A 24969-nucleotide genomic window follows, 5' to 3' on the forward strand; every position below is an offset into this window, starting at 1 on the left:
CAATATCGTGTTTAAAATTTCTGCTGTATATATATATATGTATATATATATACACAAATATATATATGTACACACACACACACACATATATAGACTAGATATTGAAGCAATTTTCCAATGTCTTTCTATAGGTCTTCAACAGTATTTTCAACTCACTTCTGCCCTGGCAGTATTTAATATTTGTTTTTAAGAGTATGTTCCTAAGTAGCTCCACCTTTCTTCCTATGCTTCTTACTATGGCAATGACTACAGCACATATTGTTGTGTGTAGGTCCTGAAATATTTTTACACTATGTCAAATATTGTGGGATGATGCATTCTTTCATGATGATTATTTTAGCCGATACCAGCTTTTGGGAATTACTTTATTTTTGTTAGTTAGATTTATGCTGTGAAACAAAAAAAAAAAAAAGGTTTTGGAAACTATATTCTAAATACGCTCATCTTTTCACAATTATTCAGTAACTAGTACTTAATATAATTTTAAGGTTTGCAAAACATTTCTGCAATACTTGTGATTTCATTAGACCCCCTGAAATAATGCCATGTGGGTGTTGCTATTATCTTCATTTTTCAGACAGGAAAACTGAAGTAGACAGGTTAAATGACTTGCTCAAGGTCACACAGCTACAGTCTGAGACTGGATACAAATTCACATCTTTCTGATTCCAAGTCTGGCACTCGACCCACTATGCCACCTAGCTACCTAAATGATTCAAGACACTGCATCACTCTTGGCATCTGTTTCGTTATTAGGTAGTACTTCTGGAATTTTTATTAAGTATAGATTTTCAATGACTTCTGGTTCTTTATCTTTCTCATTTTCAGGTTTAAGCAACTCCTCAATTTCTGCTATTGTTTTCTAATCTTGGTTGTAGAATGAAGTTAGTTCTTAAAATTGCCCTGTATTTTTTTAAATTTTATCATTTTTATTTAATATTTTAGTTTTCGAGATTGATTTCCACAAGATTTTGAGTTACAAATTTTCTCCCCATTTCTACCCTCACATCCATTCCAAGATGGCATATAATCTGATTGCCTCATTCCCCAGCCAGCCCTCCCTTCTGTCACCCCACGCCGCCCCCCCTCATCTCCTTTCCCTTTGCTTTCCTGTAGGGCAGGATAGATTTTTATTACCCATTCCCTATATATCCTGTTTCCCAGCTGCATGCAAAAACAACTTTTTTTTTGAGCATCTGCTTTTAAAAATTTGAGTTCCAAATTCTCTCCCCTCTTCCCTTCCCACACACCCTCCCTAGGAAGGCAAGCAATTCAACATAGGTCATTCATGTATCATTATGTAAAACACTTGCACAATACTCATGTTGTGAAAGGCTAAGTATATTTCCTTCCATCCTATCCTGTCCCCTTTTATTCAATTTTCTCCCTTGACCTTGTCCCTTTTCAAAATTGTTTGCTTTTGATTACCTCCTCCCCCTATCTGCCCTCCCTTCTATCATACCCCCTTTTTCATCCCCTTCCCCTTACATTCCTGTGGAGTAAGATACCCAATTGAATGTGTATGTTATTCCCTCCTCAAGTTGAATCCGATGAGAGCAAGATTCACTCATTCCCCCTCACCTTCCCCCTCTTCCCTTCCCACAGAATGCTTTTTCTTGCCACTTTCATGTGAGATAATTTATCCCATTTTATCTCTCCCTTTCTCCCTCTCTCAGTAAATTCCTCTCTTGCCCCTTAATTTGATTTTATTTTTTTTAGATATCATCCCTTCATATTCAACTCACCCTGGGCCCTTTGTCTGTATGTATGTATATTCCCTTCAACTACTGAGAAAGGTCTCATGAATTACACACATCATCTTTCCATGTAGGAATGTATGAAAAACAGTTCCATTTTAGTAAGTCCCTTATGGTTTCTCTTTCTTGTTTACCTTTTCATGCTTCTCTTGAGTCTTGTATTTGAAAGTCAAATTTTCTATTCAGCTCTGGTCTTTTCATTGAGAAAGCTTGAAAGTCCTCTATTTTATTAAAAATCCATATTTTTCCTTGGAGCATTATTCTCAGTTTTGCTGGGTAGGTGATTCTTGGTTTTAATCCTAGCTCCTTTGACCTCCAGAATATCATATTCCAAGTCCTTTGATCCCTTAATGTAGAAGCTGCTAGACCTTGTGTTATTCTGATTGTGTTTCCACAATATTCAAATTTTTTCTTTCTGGCTGTTTGCAGTATTTTCTCTTTGACCCAGAAACTCTGGAATTTGGTGACAATATTCTTAGGACTTTTCTTTTTGGGATCTTTGTCAAGAGGCAATCAGAGGATTCTTTCAATTTCTATTTTACCCTCTGGTTCTAGAATATCAGGGCAGTTTTCCTTGATAATTTCTTTAAAGATGATTTCTATGCTCTTTTTTTGATCATGGCTTTCAGGTTGTCCAATAGTTTTTAAATGATCTCTCCTGGATCTATTCTCCAGGTCAGTGGTTTTTCCAATGAGATATTTCACATTGTCTTCCAATTTTTCATGATTTTGATTCTGTTTTATAATAGCTTGATTTCTCACAAAGTCACTAGCTTCCACTTGTTCCAATCTGATTTACTCTGTCACAGCAGTGCTCCTCCTCCCCCAAGAACCACCAACTGGGACCAACCACCAACCAAGCAGGGCACAGCAAGAGAACCTTTATTTGTGCCCACAAAGCACTCCTTCCATTCCCACTCTGATCCACTGCTAGATTCCTCCCACCATGTGAACCAGGGACTCGGGAAGCAGCTGACACTGGAACTCTGGAAGCAGTCTCAGGAGCTTCCTGCTGCTGCCACCTCCAATGCTGCACCACCTCTGTCACCCCCAGGGCTGATAGCTGGATCGGTCTCAACTTGATCCCACAGTTTCCACTAACCTGCTCTTTGGCATTTGTGGGTTGAGAAGTATGGTAACTGCCACAGCTCAATGATTCATCTCCTCGAGGCCTGTTTTGGCTGGCTGATTCCGGGTCTGGTCTGTCCTGGTGTGGCCCATGCTGGGCTGTGCTCTGCTTCCAGCACAGTGTGACAGACCCTTCCCTGCGACCATCCAGGCCCTCCTGGACTGGAGACCTGTTTCCCTCTGCTATTTCGTGGGTTCCACAGCTCTAGAATTTGTTCAGAGCCATTTTTTACAGGTGTTTGGAGGGATTTGGGGGACAGCTTAAGCAAGTCCCTGCTTTCCAGCCACCATCTTGGCTCCGTTGCCCCACCCCCACCCCAATTGCCCTGTATTTATCCAGAAACGTTGTTGGACACTTAGGATCTGAGGATGTGTGAAGGCCTTGTCTATACCTCGTAAGATCTGCTTCTGATTTTGTTATTATGCAGTTCTAGAGCCTAATAAAATCATTCCTATCTCCTGGACATTTCAAACATACTCATGATTTGCCCACTTTAGCAGTCAGTGCCATGTGCATCAAAACATTTCCAGCAAATTCGTTATTCAGAGTTATTTGTTTCAATTTATCTTGCCTTCTTTTTGTCATGTTATTCAAATAACAAGTACTATAATTTAGCCAAGTCTTCCAATCTGGTGCTTGTGCAGCTGATTTTTTGAGCCTCAGTGTAGGACTTTGCATATTCCTATTAAATTTCACCCTATGTGATTCACCCTTTTATTTTAAGAAATTGTTGAAATCTTCCGTTGCATATCTGATAATCATACTATTAGTAATAATCTTCTTCCACATCATTGATAAACATGATGAACAAAAACGACTAAGGACAGAATCCTCTGGGCCTACACCAGAGACCTCCTCCCAAGTGGATATTAATTTGTTAATCACTAGTCTTTAGGATCATTTGCTCAACTACATAACTGTATCCCGTCATGAAAGACTGTCAGAGGCCTTGCTGAAATCCACGTGTGCTACATCTACAGAATTTCTTTATATGTCAGTTCAATGAATACTGCCAAAAAAGAAATGAGCTAAGAACCTGCAATGACAAGTTACTGATAAATCTATAAGGATAATATATAAGGATCTATAACCAGGAGGTAAAGTATTCTTAGTATTTGTGATTCAGGTACAAGATCCCAATCACTTCAATGCTGTTAAGTTTAAACTTTTCAATCAGTTCAGTTCTCTACTTTTTCTCCCTGATCTTCTGTACCCCTATACTTCTTCAGGCACAGCAGAATCCTTGCCATCTCTGCGTAGCTTTTGAATAGATAATGCCTCCTTCTGTTAAGTTCAGATGCTATGCAACTAAGAGCACAATATAAGCCATAATTGTTGAACATCGCTTTAGGTAGTGGCAGGTTTATTTTCTGAACAAGTACAATTCTTGAAGGGCTATCCAATAGATAATACTTCTTGACTGAAGTTGTGCGTAAACTTAGAAGCATTGGGCCTTTAGGGAAGAGGGGTTGGATGAAAGATTTTCTCTGTGAATTAGGTGTGTCAATATTCTACCACATGTAAAGCTAAAACTGGGATGAATAAATGAAATGACAGCACTTCTAATTTTAAATGTAGGCAGCCCAGGGCTATGACGAATACTTTCATACTTACTTGCTGCTAGCCCACTGCTAGCACTCATGGAACGTCCTGGTTCAGGGCGTGATTTGGTGATGGATGGAATACTGACAGAGCCGCTGAACATTGTCCGACTCTCTTGAGGCCTGAGGTTCTAAAGGAGAGATAGAAAAAGAAATAATTCAGCCTGAGGGAAAGAATTTATTACAAGATACGTTTTTCAGTATACTTGACAATAGATTTTTCCTTCCCATTAGAATGAGCAAGGAGTGCAAATTAAACAACATCTTCCTTCCCACACAAAATAATCCTGAAACGAAGCAAAACTAAATCTCAAGTGGAAGAGCTTTTTTAAAAATAATCTGAACCATAAGAATTCTGTAGCAAGAACAGCGGCTTGAAGTTAATGAGTTGGTACTAGTGGTCAAATGTTGAATTACATGGACAAAGGCAGACAACTTAATATAAAGCTCCCTATATTGCTAAGATCTTAACATACTAACAAGCTAAATACCCCAACAAATGCCCCAAATTTACAGTATTACAATAAACCAGACTATTTGATACGTATTATGTATGTATAATTTCTCACATGTGATTACTTAGTCCCATGGAGGGAGTCATTTTAAAAACTCATGCAAACACAGCACTGTGTCACAGACACACAGATTGATGATGTTCCTAAAATGAGGACTATCTGGCTAAAGTGCTCAGTTAGGTGTATCAATTTGAGAAATTTTACATCAATCTTAAATCACTTTGGTGTTCAATGGAAGGGAGAGTTGGCCATAGTATTTTTCCAAAATTATAGGCCCCTAAACGTAGTGTACCTGGGGGGAAGGGGAGTTGCAGCAGGGGTGACTGTTGTGGGCACAGACTACAAAGCACATCTTCTAACCAAGAATTTTAATATATTGCTTTTTGTAATGGAATGATCAGGAGAAATCTTGATCAATTTGACATGTCCCTTGATTGGCCTAATGAGATTTCTGGGTGAGGGGACATTTCCCAGGGAGGTGGATGTGAGTTACTGGGAGGACAAATGAAGCTCTTGTGGTTGGTCCTAGTGATTGGGGATTGCCTATACATGATTGGTTGACCGGGGCACAGGATGAACTAACTTTGGTCAGTGGAGTTGCCCCCTCTGTGGTCTAGAAGAGTGAACTGTGAAATGTCTTACCCCTTTTACCCTTGGACTTTTAAAATGATTTGCAGCAAACAGTGGTGGCAGTGGTGATGGTGATGGCAGGGAAGAAAGGGATTTTTCCTTTCTGCTACTTTTTCCTCTAGGAGTAGAAAGTGGCCACCTGCAAGAGGGCACATGGAGGGTGGCCTACATTTGCCCAAATGAGAATGAGATTAGAGTCTCTGGATGTCTTCTGCTTCTACCTTTCATTTTTAGAGGAGAGGTCAGACATTGGCAGTCCTGAGAAGGAATGCTCTCAGTCTTGGAGGTTACTTCATGGATAATCCTGAGTTGAAGAGTTCCTCAATTTGAGAATCTGTAGGTAGGGCATGGGCTCTAGGTGGGAGAGTTCCTCAACAGTTTGAGATTTGGAAAAAAAGTACTATATTGCCAATGGAAGACCAAAGCCATGCTATGACCAGACAGAAGAACTGGCCCTTGGCAATTCTCCATTACTATTATTCAAATGGTACGAATTTGAGGTGAATGGAAAATATTTGCTCAATGTACCAAATGGTCTTTGCTTTCTGAGGGGAGTCTGAAGAAATTAATTGGTTGAAAGTTTCCTGAGTTTATTTCTATATAATGCTGAGAACACTGCATCTTATGCCTTTTCTGTGGTAGAGGAAATATAAAGCTCACGTTTACCTGATGGTCATACTGCACATTAAGTACCTCTGCAAAAAGGGATTGTTATCTACATATGGGAAAACCCTAGGCCCAGGTCATACCTTAGCTTTATTTTAGAAATTCCCCTTGAATTTTACTATGAGGCAAGGGTAGAGTCAAAGAAAGAAACTGATCTGTATGGGTTCAGGCTCCCAGAATTGAACATAAAAGCCCAGAGCCTGTAGGGGCTGGGGTACAGGCAAGATTTATTTTCTAAGGTGGGCAGAACTATAAATGTGCCATTGCTGTTATTAAATGTGATGATTCATTCTTTCAAGTATGATCACCTTTTCATTTCTTGAGAGTATTCCATTTTAATATTTATTTGGAAAAAGTATTTGATCATATTGATCACCAGGTTCCTTGACTTCTGGTTGTAGTTAATAAAAACAACATGACATCAATATATATTTATTTTTAAAACCTCTCCTTTCTATTTATGTTCAATATTAATAAAAGAAAAAAGGCTAACTTATGAATATTTTACTAGCCTACAGTATTTCCTTTTAACCTTCCCTTTAGTTCTCCCTTTGGTCAGTGTGGTTCACAAATGATTACATAAAATTATCATCCTTTAATAATGATCCAGCAATAAATCATTATGATCTTGGGGAAGCAGTAATCTCCAAAATGTCTCCACTTAAATTCTGATTTTCAAACACATCAGGATAGGAGAGCTGCTAGAAACAAAAATTCATTTATTTCACTAGCTGCTTAAGAGAAAGAAGACAACTTGATAATAAATATGCAATTATAAAGTCTTATACTCTCTTCTATATTCAGAGATGCCCTAAAGCAGGGGTGGGGAACCTGCTGCCCTGAGGCCCCATGTGGCCCTTTAGGTCCTCAAGTGTGGCCCTTTGACTGAATTCAAATTTCACAGAACAAAACTCCTAAATAAAAAGATTTGTTCTGCAATACTTGGACTCAGTCAAAAGGCCACACCCAAGGGCCTAGAACTCAAGACCACAGGTTCCCCACCCCTGCCCTAAAGGGTTAACCTGCTGGACAATGAAATAAAAACTTCTTCCTAACTGAGTTCTGCTATAAGTGAAATTTAGGCTTCCTGGGTCAGGGACTTAGAATTAATTCCAATGGCTCACTATTAGAATCAATAAAATTCTCTGTTTGGCTTTTAAAGGCCTTTATAACCTGAACCTTGCATGTGTTTCCAGGCTTCTTACACCTTAATCCCCTCCACATATTCTATAATATTAGTAACACTGGCACTTACACTCCTCATCTCTTGTCTCAGCTGAAGTCCTGTCTTCTGCAAGAAGCCTTTCATAGCTTTTCTTAATCTTGGTGTTTTCCATACAAGACTATTTCAAATTTATCCTATATACATCTTTCGCTTACACAGTTGTTTGTATGTTGTCCCCCCCATTAGACTGTGAGCTCCTTGAGAACAGAGACTGCTTTTTGCCTTTCTTTGTATCCTCAGTGTTTAGCTCAGTGCCTGGCACACAGTAGATGCTTAATAAATGCTACTTGACATATTGACATATATTGACTATGTGGTGCTCCTGACTACCTGCACAGGCTAACCCCAAATTAAGCAAATGATTTCTTTCATGTTACCATGAGGTCTTTAAGGTCCAAGAAGTTGGATGATTATGGTTGGCAAATGCTTTTTTGCCCTTCTTCTACTGTGCTTCAAAATTACTGGATCTTTTTTTAACTACTTGGGGAAAGGATTTCTGTTTTAAAGGTTCAGAAGAGATATATAGTCAACCTTTTGGTAGCCTAAGGCAAGAGTCATTAGAAAAATATATACACACATTGCCATACATATCTATTTTAAAATAAATTTTTAAAATTTAAAAACATTACACTGTCTTATCTTAAACAGGTATACAAAATGAGATTTTAAAGCCTCTATACAAAGAAAAGCATAAATGTTCAAACTACTTTTTATATCCTTCCCCTTCTATTCCTTTCAGTCACTGTTAAAGTCAGACATGAATAATCCCAGGTTACTTATCAACAATCTGGAACAGGGAAATGAACATGTGAGATCCCAGCTTGTTTTTGTTATCAAGCACATGGATGCAATAGGTACTCCTAATTTCACTTTCTCAGATACTTCTGCCTCTAATGCCAAGATTATACCATCAAAATTATATTGACAAAATTACCAATGCTTCATTCTGATAGATGTGATTGTCACAGTTGGAAGTGACAACTAGAAAATTCCCTTGATCAATTTTTTCCTCAGACCACAGTATGTTTATCTATCACTCATTTTCTATGGAAATGACTTTTTAATTAATAATATATATTTTATTAGTACTGCTGAATACAGAAAACTTTTTCCCACAGGAAGCCAATGAATTATTAGCAATTTTACAACTTGATATGTAGCACTAGCAAACTGTATGACTACAACTAGCATGAAACTGTAGAAGTTAAACAAAACAGCAAGGAAGAAGGAAATGGAAAGCTTCATGGTGGTTTGCTATGTGGTACACTATTTTGAGCTACGATGAAATGAAAGTCAAGCTACGGAAGAATCTTGCTTGATTGGTGTGATGTGATTATTGCTTCAGCAAGAAGGGAATAAGCATCTATTTATTAACTATGTGCCAGGCACTTTACAAGTCTCATCTCAGCTGGTCCCCACAACAACAATACTGGTAGGTAGGTGCTATTATTATCCTCATTTTATAGTTGAGGAAACTGAGGCAGACAGAAGTGAAGTGACTTGCCTAAGGTCATATAGCTAGTAAGTGTGCTGTGCCACTGGCTGCTCCTAACTCCTTAAGTCTATAAATGCCTCAGTCACAGATACTTTCAGTCTACTTAAGTGAGGAACACTAGGTTTTTCTAAGTATACCACAAAAAGCACTTTTAAGGAGGTTGTGGTAAATGGCCATCACATGAGGATCAAAATTACAGTCATGTAAGGTGAAAAATGATGATGTGTAAGGAAAAAATACATTGTTGCATATTGGAAATCTGCCTCCCTTTAAGGCATCAAATTCGACCACTACAATTTTGATTTACACATGTGTTTGCACAGTCCATGTAATTCTTTGTGTGGGTATTTTTTCCCCCAAACCAAATGCTTCACTGTTCTTTTCTCTAAGAAAATAAAATACAAATAAAAAAATCATCAGTGCTAGCAGCTCAGTAGACAAGCATTCGTATGCAACTAACTTTATGATACAGAAGCAGCGTGCATATAATGTGGCACAAAGAATCTCAATACAGCTACGGATGAGTCTAAAGCTCTGATGAACAGGTCATTGCTATCACCTTACTGGAAGTGAAAGAAAACTTAAAAAAAACCCTCAAACCTTAATATTTTGATACTTTCTAATGTAAAACTAATACATTTTTAAACATTTAGCCATAATATCCACTGGTTGCTTGGCAAAGCTGAAATAATTAGAGGAAAGACGAACAGAAGACAAGCTTAAGGAAAAACCATATAAAAATCAGGTTCCAGTAAATACAATGAGAACAAAAGTCCATTACCAAAGTGACACAGAATATCTAGTCCTCCAATCTTTATCTCATGCAGATCTTTAAAAAAATATAGTGAAAGCTTGCCTCACAATGTTTTGTTTCTATGAACAAATGGCTGTCTTATGTGAAGTTTTTATCATTTTTCTTATTAGAAGTGCTTTACCGTATGGGCCAACACTCCTTTGAAATTCCACCCCTCTTCCCACTAGACTGCCATTGCTGATATCATCTGTTTACTATTGCTTACCTGTTCTTATTACTGTGGCAAATCTTAATCTGGTTCAATGACATTTTATCAATGTGCAAATGACATTACAAATATTATAAACAAGTAATTCGTTTTAAATTCACATGGAGTTAAGAAATCTTCAGTACAATTTTAAAGACAGAACAACGATAAATTTTTTGTCGCCTCCTGCATCCAATATTCCAAATGAAGAACTACTTTACTATACATATGGATAAAAATACAATGTGACTATTTCCTATGAGTTATTACAGGGAATTGTGGAAAACAAGTTCCTGTGGAACAGTCCTAAATTTTTATTATTTGCTTAAGAAAATTCCCCTTTGAGGCAGATAGGGTTAGTGTAAGCAGCATATTTTCATTAAAATGTGAATTCTGCTTGAAAGACGGACACATATTTTCCATTACACACAAAACTAATGTAAACAAATGCAGAAAGACCAAACAAAAGCAAAATGACAGCAGATGCCACAGTTCTCCAGAATGTGATCTGCCTCATTTTGTTTCTCGTATGGGTTTAGTTTTCATAGCCGGGATCCTGGGTACAATTAAATCCACGTTAGCAATTCAGTACCCTAGTTCTTGCTAATGGCTTCTTTTCTGATTTGTGAGGTCTACTTTCTTTTTTGAGCAAAGGGTAGTTTTTCCTATTATTCATTAGTAGTTAAGATTATTAGTTTGCATGTTGGAGATTTTGAAATTCTTAAGAAAGACTGTAGGGAAAGATAAAAATAAATATAAGATAAACTGTATGTACCTTAGCTTGGCTCTTAATCTCACAAATAATATATTTCTCTGTAATAAACTGACTTTTGAATGATTTAGAATAAAACTTTACATGAGCCCTTTGTAAGGATGATGGGTTTTTATTTTTAAATAGGTACTTTTGTTTTTATATTTTAAAAAAGTTAATACTTATTCTTTATAATGTGGTCAACTTTTGAAAAAGTTGGGAGGCATTTTTTTAAAATAAAAAAAATCCCCAAATCACTACTATGCCAAAAAACCCTCCATCACCAAGGTAAAAATAAAAGTAAATATATAAAAAAGAAAGGAATGAAAAAAGAAAAAAAAGGAAAATCTGGGCAGAAAGGGGTGAGGTCAGAAGGAAACATTCAGGAAATGCTAACAGCTTGTTATATTATTTGTTAAGCCAGGCATTAGGAAATTCATAATAAAGTTAGTAAACTTTATTTAAGTTAGTAAAACACCTGACTCAGCTGTTCATACCCTTAGAGTCATAAAGCTTGGTGTACCAGGGACAGAACGAAGAGACGGGGAATATTCAGGGTTTATGGAATCAGGAGAGAGGAATTTTTCAGCAGAATTAACAGTCATGTGATAGACGTGCTCAAAGTTGATCGGAGAGGAGATCAGGCCGGAGTGATGATGAGGGGATGAATGAGGGAAACCCGGCTATCAAAGACAACAACAGAAAGAAAGAAAGGTAGTAAGGTAATGGAAACGGAATCAGTAGTTATATGTGAAATTTCAGACAAGCATGCCCCTACAAGAAAAAGGGAAGGCTGACGCACCAGTTCACACTGCAAGTAAATCCTTGCATCAGTTAATTCATTCTTTAACATAGCTTCTACATTCTGAGATAGTCAGAGGTACTGGGGGGAGGTCAAGGTCACACATTTTTAAACAATGCCTTATAGCCTTTGTCAGAGCTTGAGAAGCTGCACAGTCCTGCTGACTGCATCCAGTATGTGCTTTATTCTTGGAGAAGAACAGAATTTCTATTTTGTCTTTTTTTCTTAAATGTGATCTTATAAACTGCCCAGATTAGACTACAAAGCTTTTGTACAAAAAAAGTGTTAAGTCAGAGATAAGGAAAACAGTTTCAAGGCTGACCCTAAGAAGAAAAAAATTGCTATTGGAATACTGTGGTTTTACTTAAGAAACAAAATTACTAATGCTCTAAGAAACCACAGATATTGTTAGTTAAGACTTGCTCAGAAAAGAACAGAGAACTGTCATTTCAACTAGAATAACTTTTCTGATACATGGCCAAAAAATATGCAAACATACTGAAAATCAAATATCTTGGGGAGCAAATATTTGTCCTTGAATGGTCTTTGGTTGTTTTAACTAATGAAAATTTATCCTTTACTGACAGCTTTTATATGTGTGAAAAGTAAATGACATAAAGGGAAATCAATAAAGTCAGTAATCACACCTGAAATTAAGTAAATAATAATAAAAACAATAATGATAGCTAACATTTATATAGCTCCTACTATGTGCCAGGCACGCACTAAGCACTTTATAAATATTATCTCATTTGATCCTCACAACAACCCTGGGGGGAAAGTTATCATTATCCCTATTCGACAGCTGAGGAAACCGAAGCAGAAACAGAAGCGACTTGCCCAGAGTAACACAGCATCAAGTTAGATGTGAACTTTGGTCTTTCTTACTCAAGGCATCTGCTCTCTGTGCACTATGGCGCCACCTAGTGACACAACAACCCTTTAAATTCTGGCTCCCCATAGCTTTGAAGATTTCATTTGCCTCTCAGTATTTTTAGCTCAGTGCCAGGCACAAAGAAGCTTTTGGTAAATGGTGGCTTGCTGAATGTAAGTGTCCAACATGATTTAGGAAGTAAGGGGAAAAACATCTCTTCAGATTCACTGTTTACTTCTCTCTCTCTCTCTCTCTCTCTCTCTCTCTCTCTCACACACACACACACACACACACACACACACACACACACACACACACTACAGATCATTTTGGGACTAAGAAAATAAAATTATGCTGGTTAAATTCATCTAAATACAAAGCCAAGAAAAATAAAAATCTCCTTACTCTAATTCTCCTCAAACCTCAATCTTACTGTTCTGTCACAATTTATTGTTTTATATAAGTTCATATTTAATCCAATATACCTTTAGGCATGTGCTTTGCATTGAAAAAACTATTATAAATGGTAGGGAATTGTCTTCCTTTACAATACAAATACAATACAGTATTCTATTAATTGTAGGTAATTCCATTAATGGGAAAAGAACACTAAGACTCTGAGAATATTATCACTCAAATATTAAAGAAGTATTGTGATCCACTAAAGGTCTCAAATATTTTAAGCTCAAAAAAGTACTTAATTTCACAATCATTTTGCATTGAAGGTAAGTGATGAGTATGAACCATAAAAATGAAATATGAAATTATGAAGAACAGGACTATATACAAAATCTGTTGCTTTTCACATATACAAGCACAGGTTGGAGAAATTAACAAAAACCCTGAAAATACAAGATAGGAGCTTCTGTCTTATAGAGGCAAAAAAAAAAATCCATTAAAGTTTTTGAAACTGTGAATTAGCAGTGTATAAAATGTACTTTTTTCTCAATTCTTCCCACATCAAAACTATATAAAGACTCAAAGACTTAAACTAGGCCCCACCAAAATCACAAGGCAAATCTACACCAGTGGCCAAACCAAAGTCAAAGGAAAAAAAACACCAACCCCCCCCCCAAACCCAAACAAACAAAAAAACCATTAGTGAATAAAGAGACCTCTTTTTTTCTCAAGTACACGGCAGCATATACACAAAGATATGAATTACTTTCTACTATTCTTACCTCAACAGAATCTGAAGTTCTCAAATATGCAAACATAAATTAACGCTCATGTTTAGAATTATAGAATCTTCATGATAGATCTTAAAAGTCACTTGGTATACCTTTTACAAATGAGGAAACTAAGGTCCAGAAAGACTGAGCAATTTGCCCAAGGTCACATGGCCAACAGGGACATTCAGGGCAAGATTTTTGATCCTGGGCTTTTCTACTACACTAAGCCCCTGCCTCCACTGCAGATGAAGCATGATATTTGTCTGGGAAAAAAAGCAACCAATATTCTTTAAAGGAAAAACAGCATTTTTATTCATTATTTACCAAGCTCATTTAACAGAAAGCATAGTTTAGTTTCCAGGTGAAATTAATCTGAGGTAGATTAAAGCTGCCAATTCACAGGAGAAAAATAATGCTTAAGGGGTCTGAGGATACATTTCTGAGAAATGACATTAAAGCTGTATCCCTTAATAATAATAGCATGGGTTTCTTAACCTGATGGGTAAAAGAAAAAAGATGTTCTTTCTTCTGATGAAACCAAGAGTGACTATATAGAGCAGAGAGGGCTGTTTCATAACTAAATGAATATTCCTGAAAAGGTTCAAAACAGGATAGTAATAAAACTTTATATTCTTACTTAATATCTCACTTACTGCCATTAATTAGTTCTACAAAAACATAGTAATAGTGAAATGGTGAAATTACATTATAAGGAACAGTTAGTTTCCTAAGAAAAAATGGCTTGTTGAGTAAACAAATAATATAGCTAGCATTTATGCACAGTGTTTCAAGAATTCAAAACACTTTACAGATATTATCCTATCTTATGCTCACAATAACCTTGTAAGATAGGTGGTATAATTATCCTCATTTTACAGGTGAGGAAACTGAGGCAGACAGTGGTTAAGCAACTTGCCCAGCATCATAAAAACGAAGTGTTTAAGACCAGATATGAACTTGGGTCTTCCTGACTCAAGGTCCAATGCTCACTCACTCTTTCTATCCATTTATCTATCTACCTATCTACCCACCTATGTAATAATATCTGTAAAGTGTTCAGCATAATGCCTGGCATATAGTAAGCATATTACATAATAGGCACTATATAAATATACTAATTTCCTTTCTTTCTCCTCTATACACTGTACCATCAAGCTACACCTAACGCGAAAAGATTTTGTGACTTTATAGTGAGGCTTAATGTTAACATATTAATGATGTTACTGAAATGATATCAATCATGGCAACTTTATGCGGAAAGCAGAACAGGAACAACCCTGGAGCCAGGAAGATCTGAGTTCAAGTCCAACCTCTGACCAAGACTTGTTATATGACAAGTCACTGAACCTCTCAGTGTCCATGGCAACTCTCACCTCATCTGTAACAGACAAGTTGCTGATACATCCATGATCAAAGGATCATAGATTGAGAGTTGGAAGGGACCATGGAGGTCATCTATTATAACTCCCTTCTTTTATAGAAAGTGAGGTGGAGAGAGGTGGAAGGATTTACCCAAGGCCATATAAGTAGTTACTGGCAGGGATGGGATTTAAATCCAGGTCCTTTGACTCCAAGTGAAAGCCAAAGTGCTGTAACCAGAAGAAGTTAAAGATCTCTACTTCTCCCTCCTTCCACCCTCCCCCACCAAATAAATAAAAAGCAGGCAAAAAGCACTGGTAGACTTAGAAAAAGGCATTCATTCCCTGGTGGTGAATTCAGAAAGTACAGATAATCACACAGGTAACATATTTTGCTTCTTTAATACAATTCCTCTTAAAGCAAATTCTGCAATATGAATGTGCAAATTTGTTTCTATTTATAGGTTAAAGGGAAACTATATACACACAGACACACATATACACTATATATGTATAGCGTATGTATAAATATATATGTATAGTGTATGTATAAATATGAATAGGGTTTCTGGAAACATTTTTCTGCTGATGAAAAATGTGTTATTTTTGTATAAGCTAAAAAGAATAAAAAATAAATAATAAAAACATTTTAATACTGAAGATATAGGCACCTTTTAATAAAATACTCTGATACACATTGGTGTGTGACTCTGAGCAAGTTCCTTGAAATCTCCCTGTTCTGAAGACTGTAAGTTGAAGAGCAGGTACTCATTTGTACTGGTAGAGGCTAGTTTCTTTTCTTTTTTAAAATTTCTTTTTATTTATTTCATTAAATATTTCCAAATTATGGGTAAAAAATTGTTTGACAATCACTTAAAAAATTTTGGATTCCAAATCCCTTCCTTCCCTCCTGCCCTTCTCCTCTCTTTAAGAAGGCAAGCAATTTGATTTCGATTATACACATGAGGTCATGCAAAAGATATTTCCCCATTAGCCATGTTGCAAAAGGAAACACAAACAAAATCAAATAAGAAAAATTAAGAAAGTTTAAAAAAGTATGCTTTAATCTGCATTCTGAATTCATCATTTCTCTCTCTGGAAGCAGATATTCCTTTGGAATTGTTGTGGATCACCATCTTGACAGAGTAGCTAAGTCTTTCACGTTTGATCATCCTTACGATATTGCCATTGTTGTGTACAATGCTCTCCAGGGTCTGCTCACTTCACTTTGCATGAATTCATAAAAGACTTCCCAGGTTTTCCTAAAACCATTCTGCCTATCATTTCTCATAGTACAACAGCATTCCATCACAATCACACACAATAACTTGTTCAGCTATTCTTCAAATTGATGGGTATTCCCTCAACTTATAATTATTTGATACTGCAAAAAGTGCTGCTATAAATGTTTTTGTACAAATAGGTCTTATTCTGTTACCTTTGATCTCTTGATCTAGTAGTGGTATTGCTGGATCAAAGCTTATGCAGTTTTATAGCCCTTTGAGCATAGTTCCAAATTGTTCTCCAGAAAGGTTGGACTAGTCCACAGCTCCATCAACAATGCATTAATGTCCCAATTCTTCCACATACCTTCAGCATTTGTTATTTACTTTTCTGTCATGTTAGCCAGGTGTCATAGGTGTGAGGTGGTATCTGAGTTGTTCTAATTTGCACTTCTCTAATCAGTAGTGATTTAGGACATTTTTTTCATGTGAGTATTGATAACTTGGATTTCTCCTGAAAACTGCCTTTGATACCAACTGGGGAATGACACACATTCTTATAAATTTTATTCAGTTCCCTATATATTAGAGAAATTAAGCCTTTATGAAAGAAACTTGCAAAATCTCTCCTCGTTTCCTGTTTTCCTTCTACTTTTGGCTGCATTAATTTGGGGTTTTTTGTGCAAAAGCTTTGAATTTCACGTAATCAAAATTATCTATTTTACTTCTCAGAATCCCCTCTATCTCTTGTTTTGTCATAAACTCTTCCCCTGTCCACAGATCTGAAAGCCCCATTTTCCCATGCTCCCCTAATTTACTTTTATCACCCTTTATGTCTAAATCATTTATCCATTTTGACCTTATCTTGGTATATGCTGTGAAATGTTGGTATATGCCTAGTTTCCGCCAAACTGCTTTCCAGTTTCCCTAGTAATTCTGGTCAGATGTTGAGTTCTTACCCCCAAAGTTTGGATCTTTGAGTTTATCAAACACTAGATTACTACTGTGTATTACGTACCAGATCTATTACCTTGATTAACCACTCTTTTTTCTTAGCTAGTACTAGATTGTTTCCAAGATTACCACTTTGTAATATAGTTTGAAATCTGGAAGTGCTAGATCACCTTCCTTAACTTTTCTTTTCATTGCTTCTCTTGACTTTTTATTCTTCCAGATGAATTTTGTTACTATTATTTTTAGCTCTATAATTCTTTGGTTGTTTGGTATGGTACTAAATAAGTAAATTAGCTTAGCAGAATTGTAATTTTTATTATATTGGCTCAGCCTCCCCATGAGCAATTACTATTTCTCCAATTGTTTAGATCTCTTTTTTGTATAAAAAGTGTTTTGTAATTGTGTTCATATAATCCTTGGGTTTATCTTGGTAGGTACACTCCCAAGTATTTTACATTGTCTTCAATTATTTTAAATGGAATTTCTCTTTTTATCTCTTCCTGCTGGGTTTTGTTGGTAGTACTGTATGTAGAAACGCTAGTGATTTATGTGGGTTTGTTTCGTATCCTGCAACTTTGCTGAAGTTGATAATTGTTTCAACTAGTTTTAAAATTATTTTTCTAGGGTTCTTCTAAGCACATAAGAGTGAGAGCTGTATTTCCTCATTGTCTATTCTAATTACTTCAATTTCTTTTTCTTGACTTACTGCTATAGCTAGCATTTCTTGTACAATATTGAATAATAATGGTGATAATAGACATCCTTGCTTCACTCCTGATCTTACTGGGAAAGCTTCAAGTTTATCCCTGTTACAGATAATACTTTGGTTTTAGATTGATACTACTCATCATTTTAAGGAAGATTCTATTGAGTTCTATGTTTTCTGGTGTTTTTTAATAGGAACAGATCAATATCTATTGATATGAAAAATACCATATTTTGTTAGAGGCTTTTTTCTGCATCTGTTGGTCCTGTAATTTTTGTTTTTATTGTTACTGATATGATCAATTACACTTATGGTTTTCAATATTGAAGTAGGCCTATATTCCTGGTATAAATCCCACCTGGTCATAGCATATGATTTCTGTAATATATTATTGTAATCTCTTTGTGGGTATTCATTAAGGAAACTGGTTTATGCTTTTCTTTCTCTGTTTTTGTCCTCCCTGGTTTAGGTATCAAAACCATATTCTTGTCATAATAGGAATTTAATGGGATTACTTCTTTACCTATTTTTTCAAATACTTTATGTAGTATTGAGATTAATTGTTCCTTAAATGTTTGGTACAATTCACCTGTGAATCCATCTGGTCCTGGGGATTTTTTCTTAGGAACTCATTGATAGTGTGTTCAATTTCTTTTTCTAAGATATGGTTATTTAAATATTCTTTTCCCTCTTCTGTTAATCTGGGAATTTATATTCTTGTAAATAGTCAAACATCTCACACAGACTGTCCATCCTGCTGGCATATAGTTGGGAAAAATAACTCCTAATAACTGCTTTAATTTCATCTTCATTGGTGGTGCATTCACCCTTTTTATTTTTGATACTAATGATTTGCTTTTCTTCTTTTTTAAAATCAAATTAGCCAATGGTTTACTCCATTTTATTGGTTTTCTTTTTCTATAAAACCAGTTCCTAATTTTGTTTATTAGTTCAATTGGTTTTTTATTTTCAACTTTGTTGCTTTCTCCTCTGATTTTCAGGATTTCCATTTTGGTGTTTAATTGGGGATTAAAATTTTTTTTAGCTTTTTTAGTTGCATGCCCAATTTATTGACCTGTTCTTTCTCTTTTATTGATGTATGCCTAAGAACTGCTTTGGCTGCAACCCACAAATTTTGGAATGTTGTCTCATTCTTTTTAGTGAAATTATTGCCTGTTTCTATGATTTGTTCTTTGACCCACTCATTCTTTAGGATTAGATGTAGTTTCTAATTAGCTTTTAATCTATACTCCCATGGCTGTTCATGAAATATAATTTTTATTGCATTATGATCTGAAAAGGGTGTATGTAATATTTCTGCTTTCCTGCATTTGGTTGTAAGGTTTTTAATGCCCTAATACATGGTCAATTTTTGTGTAGGTGCCATATACCACTGAGAAAAAGGCATATTCTTTTCTGTTCCCATTCTATTTTCTCTAAAGGTCTATCATATCTAGCTTTTCTAAGATTCTATTAATTTCCTTGACTTTTTTCCTAGTTCTTTTATGGTTAAATTTATCTAGCTTGGAGAGGGGAAGGTTGAGGTCTCTTACTAGTACAGTTTTACTGTCTATATCCTTTTGTAATTAATTTAACTTTTCCTTTAAGAATTTAGATGCTATGCCATTTGGTCCAACAGGGTCAAAATTTGGTCCAAAGAGTCAGACATGATTAAAACGACTGAACAGCAATGCCATTTGGGGTATGTGTGTGTATTTATTTATTTCGAATTGATAGTACTTTACTCTCTACAGTTTCTTTTAGCAAGATGCAATTTCCCTTCTTATCCCTTTTAATTAGGTCTGTTTTGGCTTTTGCTTTGTCTGAGATCATAATAGCTACCCCTGTCTTTTTTTACTTTAGCTGAAGCATAATAGACTCTGTTCTAGCCTGTTATTTTAATTCTTTGTATGTCTCTCTGTTTCAAGTGTATTTCTGGTTTCTAATCCATTATGTCATCAGCTTCCATTTTATGGGTGAAGTCATCCCATTCATAATCAGTTATGATTACTAACTGTGCCTGGCCTGCCCCAACCACTTTCCTGAACACTGTAGTAGTTCTTCCTTGTGGGCCTCTTTCATTTGAGATAATTTTCCCTCTTCTTCCTCACCGTTCCCCTTCTCCCATGGCATCTCTCTTTCTTGTCTATCCATTTTTTTATGTCATGCCAACACAATCACCTGATTCCTGCACCCTTTTTCTGCATGGAATCCTGACTGTGGCTCCATGATATTTGAATGGTTTCTTTCTGACCTTTTGTTGGCTGTGCCACTGCAGAAATCGATCTGAGGTGTTAAAGTTGTTTGGAGGGGAATGTCTGGAGAGCTTGGCTGAGCGCTTCTTTACTCCACCGTCTTGGATCCACCCCGAGAAGTGGGACTATTCTTTTTATTTAGACTTCCCTATATCAATGAAACCACAGGTCTGTCCCCCACCCCTGAAAAATTGTAATAAAATGAAGTAGTTATTTTGCACATATTGATATAATTACTCTCAAGTGATTTCACATAGTGTCTCCAATCAGATTTTACATCCTGCAGTGAACACTCTTTTTATGTCTTATATACTATCTTTAATGCTTAGTACTACAGTCTGCATGTAATTTCAAAAAGTTTAGCTAAAAATTAATGTTCATCAAGACACTAAGTCTATGAAATATAAATTGTAAATCATTCAACCTTTAACTTGATTTTCTTAAATCTTCAATCAATCAATCAATATTTATTAAGCACCTACTATGTATCACATACTAAGCTAAATGTTAGGGATACAAGAAGAGGCAAAAAAAAAGTCTGCCCTTAAGGAGCTTACAATCTAACGGGAAGACAATATGTAAACCAATACATACATTCTTACATACATACATATATAATAAGTAGGAGACAATGAACAGAGGGAAGGCACTGGAATTAAGAGGGGGTTGGGGAAGGCTTCCTACAGAAGGATTGTGGTTGGGATTTAAAGAAGGCCGTGGAGGTCAGTAGTGAGAGAAGAGGAAGTGTTTCAAGCATGGGGGATAGCCAGGGTGACAACATTGCAAGGTGGGCAGTACAAGTTTTATTGTCTCCATTTTAGAGAGGAAGGAGCAGAGTGACTCACCCAGAGGAGTGGGGCTGGAACCTAGTGATCAGGATACCACATTCAGCATGGTTTTATCTATCCCCCACTGATCAGAAAATGGTTAAAACACCAACATTTTTTTTTTACTTAAGTATTTTTAATGTAGTCTGTGACCACTAAATAGACAGGGAAAAAATTTTAATTTAGTCATTAATTTCCATCTAGGTGACTTGATTCCCTGATTTAGGTAGAGAGACCAACTTCCTATGTTTAATTTCAGTGATAATTTAGTTGTAATACTCAGAATGGTTTAGCAACTAAATTTTAAATTTAGCTATGGAGTTTGATGTAGATTCTCAACTTACAGCATGCCCTGGTAGAGGATTCCCTGAAGCCAAAGAGCAGCTCCAGGCTGGAAACCAAATGAAAATTTTGTCATACATTTTGTCTTCAACTACAGCAAAACCACATTAAAATCTATCTTGCCAGGTATGTTACATGTGCTAAGGTATATTTAGGTAAACCCGCTTTACCAAGACTTAGCAATATACAGTTCTAAAACCAACTTCTTATTTTTCTTTTAATTTGCAAACTCACTTGATTCTCACTTATTCTTCTTTTTTCTTACCATGGGCAAGTCCTTCAAGATTTGTATTCCATCTCCTGGACCCATGTGTGCTATGTGGTTAAAATTAGTTGGGTTAGAAATTAATTTATTTCTCATTTCTGGATCTCGAAGCATCTCCCTGTAAGAGAAAATGTCTAATTTAGATACTATTTCTACGAGTTAAAGTGGGCATTTAAAGAAACAAATACATTGTCTCTTTTTAGAAGAAAAATCTGAAACCATCTAAGAAATTGCTCGTTAATAAGAAGGATAACCCTCAGTGCGGTTGTTCTTCTCAGCCTCAAACTTGTAGAAAGGGAAGAGGGGAAGTTGTGTCTTGCAAGCCAATATATGCACCCACAAAAATTCCAAATCGTGACTGAGGCAGAGAATTAACAGTCAGAGGGAGCTGAGATCACATTCAAGAAAAGATGCAGAAGGGGGATGCAATGGTGACGTGGTTCTTCTTCGAAGGTGGAGAAGCCAAAGGACAGAAAAAAATATAATTAGAAGAATACTGCACTATTGTTCATGTTTGGAATTAGAATTACCTTAGCAGTGTTTTGGAAGATATCATTTAGGCATTCAATAACATAACAACAACAAAGTAAATAAAATACCCCCAAATTTACCTTAACATTCACAGCTAAAAGTTAACATTTCTGCTTTTATATTAAAGCTAGTGCTTTTCTCAAGGCAACACAGAAACTATAGAAAAGGATTTAGGATCTTTTCAAAGGAAAACTTAGTGAATACGGAAAGAAGATATTCTCCTCTTTGGAGGAGTTTAAAATAATTCATAATTTCTGGTGGAAAACAGGACCTCATGAAGTCAAAGACATAAAAAAAAAATCTCTGCCCCAGACAGTTCTGGACTGTTTTATTGTTTATCCTTAAAAATAATAACAATTGAGATAGTTCTATATATAGGTGGAATCATTACCTGCCTTTTGCCTATACATTTACAGAAATTCCAGCAAAATTATTAGCTAGGTAATACACCATTAATGAAAAATCTTATAGTAAATTCACAGATTGTACAAGAGTAATACCCTCAAATAAAGGAAAGCAGAACCGGAGTCTAAAAGTATTTAATCCATATTTACATTTAGTGCCATTTCTTCTTTTATAAAATGTTTATTAGAGTTCTTCATATGTACAGTTTAGAGTATATACACACATATGTACTAGATGTACCCAATTTGTGGAGGCATGCATTCCAAATTACAGCTATTGCACACATTTATTTAAAAGTCCAAATAATATACTTGAATCCAGTGCATCTTTACAACCATAGAAGGATTAGTTCAAATTATACAGACAAGATAAAACACATTGCTGGACTGACACACACACAGGTGTCTGACAGAGTTTCAGAGATTGACTTTTGCTTTCACACAAATAATACAGCACTGTCACCAAACAAATGGTCCTTCAGGGTCTACAGGCATGGACAGAAGACAAATATAAGTTAAATACCGACCTCCTCTGTTGCATCCTTTCCTCTTCTGGGACTCTGAAGGAATAACGCCGTTTATTATTGATGTTTCGAACCATTTGTTTCCGGCTATTATCTGATGTTTCAGGGACTACTAGCTCATCCCCCTCTATTAAAAACAAAATGAGTTTGAATTTAACTAGCAAATAACTTGAGGAAAAGAATTCAACAATACTGCTGTATAATCTGCTTATCTGCTTTTATCTTTTATTCATTAGCTTCAAAGAAATTTGCAAATGTCAAGGAATTATTATTTTCATCATAATAACTGACATTTACATACAGTGCTTTAAGGTTTGCAAAGCACTTTACAAAAATTATCTCATTTAAGCTTTATTACATCCCTGTCAAGGAAGTACTCCATGTATTATCTTCATTTTTTAGATGAGAAAACAGAGGCTTAGAGGGGTCAGGTGACTTGCCTATGTTTACTCATCCAATAAGTAGATTTGCCTTACTCCAAGTTCAGCAACTGAATCACTATACTATGCTATAATAAAACTACCATAAAAACAAGCAAACAAAATCAGGGACAGTGAATTTATGAAATGTGATATATTCATGACAGAGCTGGACCAGTTCTAGATGTTACGATTAGAAATTAAGATACAGTGCCCTCATTATGACATTCAGATGGCATAAAACAACTACTAACAACTTATGTATGACTTGCAAAATCTTACTAAGAGAGAATAAATATTAGAAAAGATGAATGATTTTCATAATGAACCCATTCTCTAATAATTGTATTCGCTTGTGGCAGTATTTGTAATTTTCAACATATGTTTATGTAATGTCATCCTAAGTACTTACTGTGTACTTTTAGAGTACATAATATACATTTCAAAATCAATTTTAATAATATATGTAGAATCCTGCCTTAAAGTAATAGGATATAAAAAGGCTACTTTTCTCAGTTGGAGTCAATTAAACAAGTATTTACTGAATAACTATTAAAATGTTACTACAGGCACTATAGGGGATCTATCTATAATATTATTTGTTTTCAAAGAGCTTATAATCTTGTTGGGAAGGCAAGACATGAGGCAAAGAATGAAATATGCAACAAGGTCCTCATACTGAATATGACAGACTGCCATGACAAAGAACTGATACAAATGCTAGGAGGTACTCAAAAATAGGACCTGATGTGTGGGCTAGAGCAGCAGAGAAAGGCTTCATGAAGGCTATGGGTCTTAAAAGGCCTCAGGAGACTAGTATAATAAAGAGAAGGGGCAGGGATTAGATTACAAATTCCTTCCATGGTAAGGCCATGTGTTGTCAAAGAAAAAAAAACTGAACACAAATGTGCTAGAAACAATTCTATTTAACATTAATCTAATATGCATTTCTAGCATAGCTGCTAATGTCCTTCAATATCAATGTCCTAAGATGATTTCAGGTAACTTTTTAAAGAATCCCTAAGAAGAAAACTACAATAATTAAAAATACAGTTTGGGTTAACATTCCAGCTAAGTCGAGTAACTAGGCTGTCATTCAATTTCCTCCTTGATCACTCCTCTTCAGGAATCAATGAGGTTCCTCCTCCTTACTCTGACTGGGAGGTAGAGAGGGCACTTGCGTTTGATGGGTCCTAGGGCCTTCTTCTTAGGGAGACTGCTGCTACAGTTTAGGTGAGAAGTGCTGAAAGCCTGAACTAAAGTGGTGGCTGTGTGGGCAGAGAAGGAATCAGATGTCAGAGATGTTGTGGGGATAGAAAGAGCAATATCTGGCAAATAAGTTGGTAGAGAAATGTGACTACGATTTTAGGTTGGAGCACAGAAGTAGCTTCATTCAACAGAAGTGCTCACGACAATGTCCACTAGATTCTTAATTTATGAATTCTCTTAATATGACAATCATTCTCTTGGCCAGACTTACTTCTGTACAGCTCCTAGGGAGCTGGGACAGTCCCCCAAATCTATTTAACCTGTACTATAGCTA

The 24969-nt window shown here is 35.9% G+C and overlaps 1 protein-coding gene across 8 annotated transcripts in view; it reads right to left on the reverse strand.

Annotated features, from left to right (window-relative positions):
• CDC42BPA (CDC42 binding protein kinase alpha) overlaps nt 1–24969 on the reverse strand; it is a 426736-nt gene that overhangs the window by 10887 nt on the left and 390880 nt on the right. For 4 of the 8 annotated variants that reach the window (XM_036754907.1, XM_036754905.1, XM_036754906.1 and 1 more), the window contains 4 exons: nt 23011–23134; nt 21549–21666; nt 11268–11453; nt 4501–4618 (listed from right to left, as the gene is read on the reverse strand). In XM_036754907.1, the coding sequence (XP_036610802.1) occupies nt 4501–4618; nt 11268–11453; nt 21549–21666; nt 23011–23134 (546 nt within the window). The remainder of the gene's footprint in view (nt 1–4500; nt 4619–11267; nt 11454–21548; nt 21667–23010; nt 23135–24969) is intronic. The other 4 variants (XM_036754912.1, XM_036754911.1, XM_036754909.1 and 1 more) reach the window with 1 other exon arrangement.

The sequence above is a fragment of the Trichosurus vulpecula genome, chromosome 4 (assembly GCF_011100635.1).
Source record: "Trichosurus vulpecula isolate mTriVul1 chromosome 4, mTriVul1.pri, whole genome shotgun sequence".
Lineage (NCBI taxonomy): Eukaryota > Metazoa > Chordata > Mammalia > Diprotodontia > Phalangeridae > Trichosurus > Trichosurus vulpecula.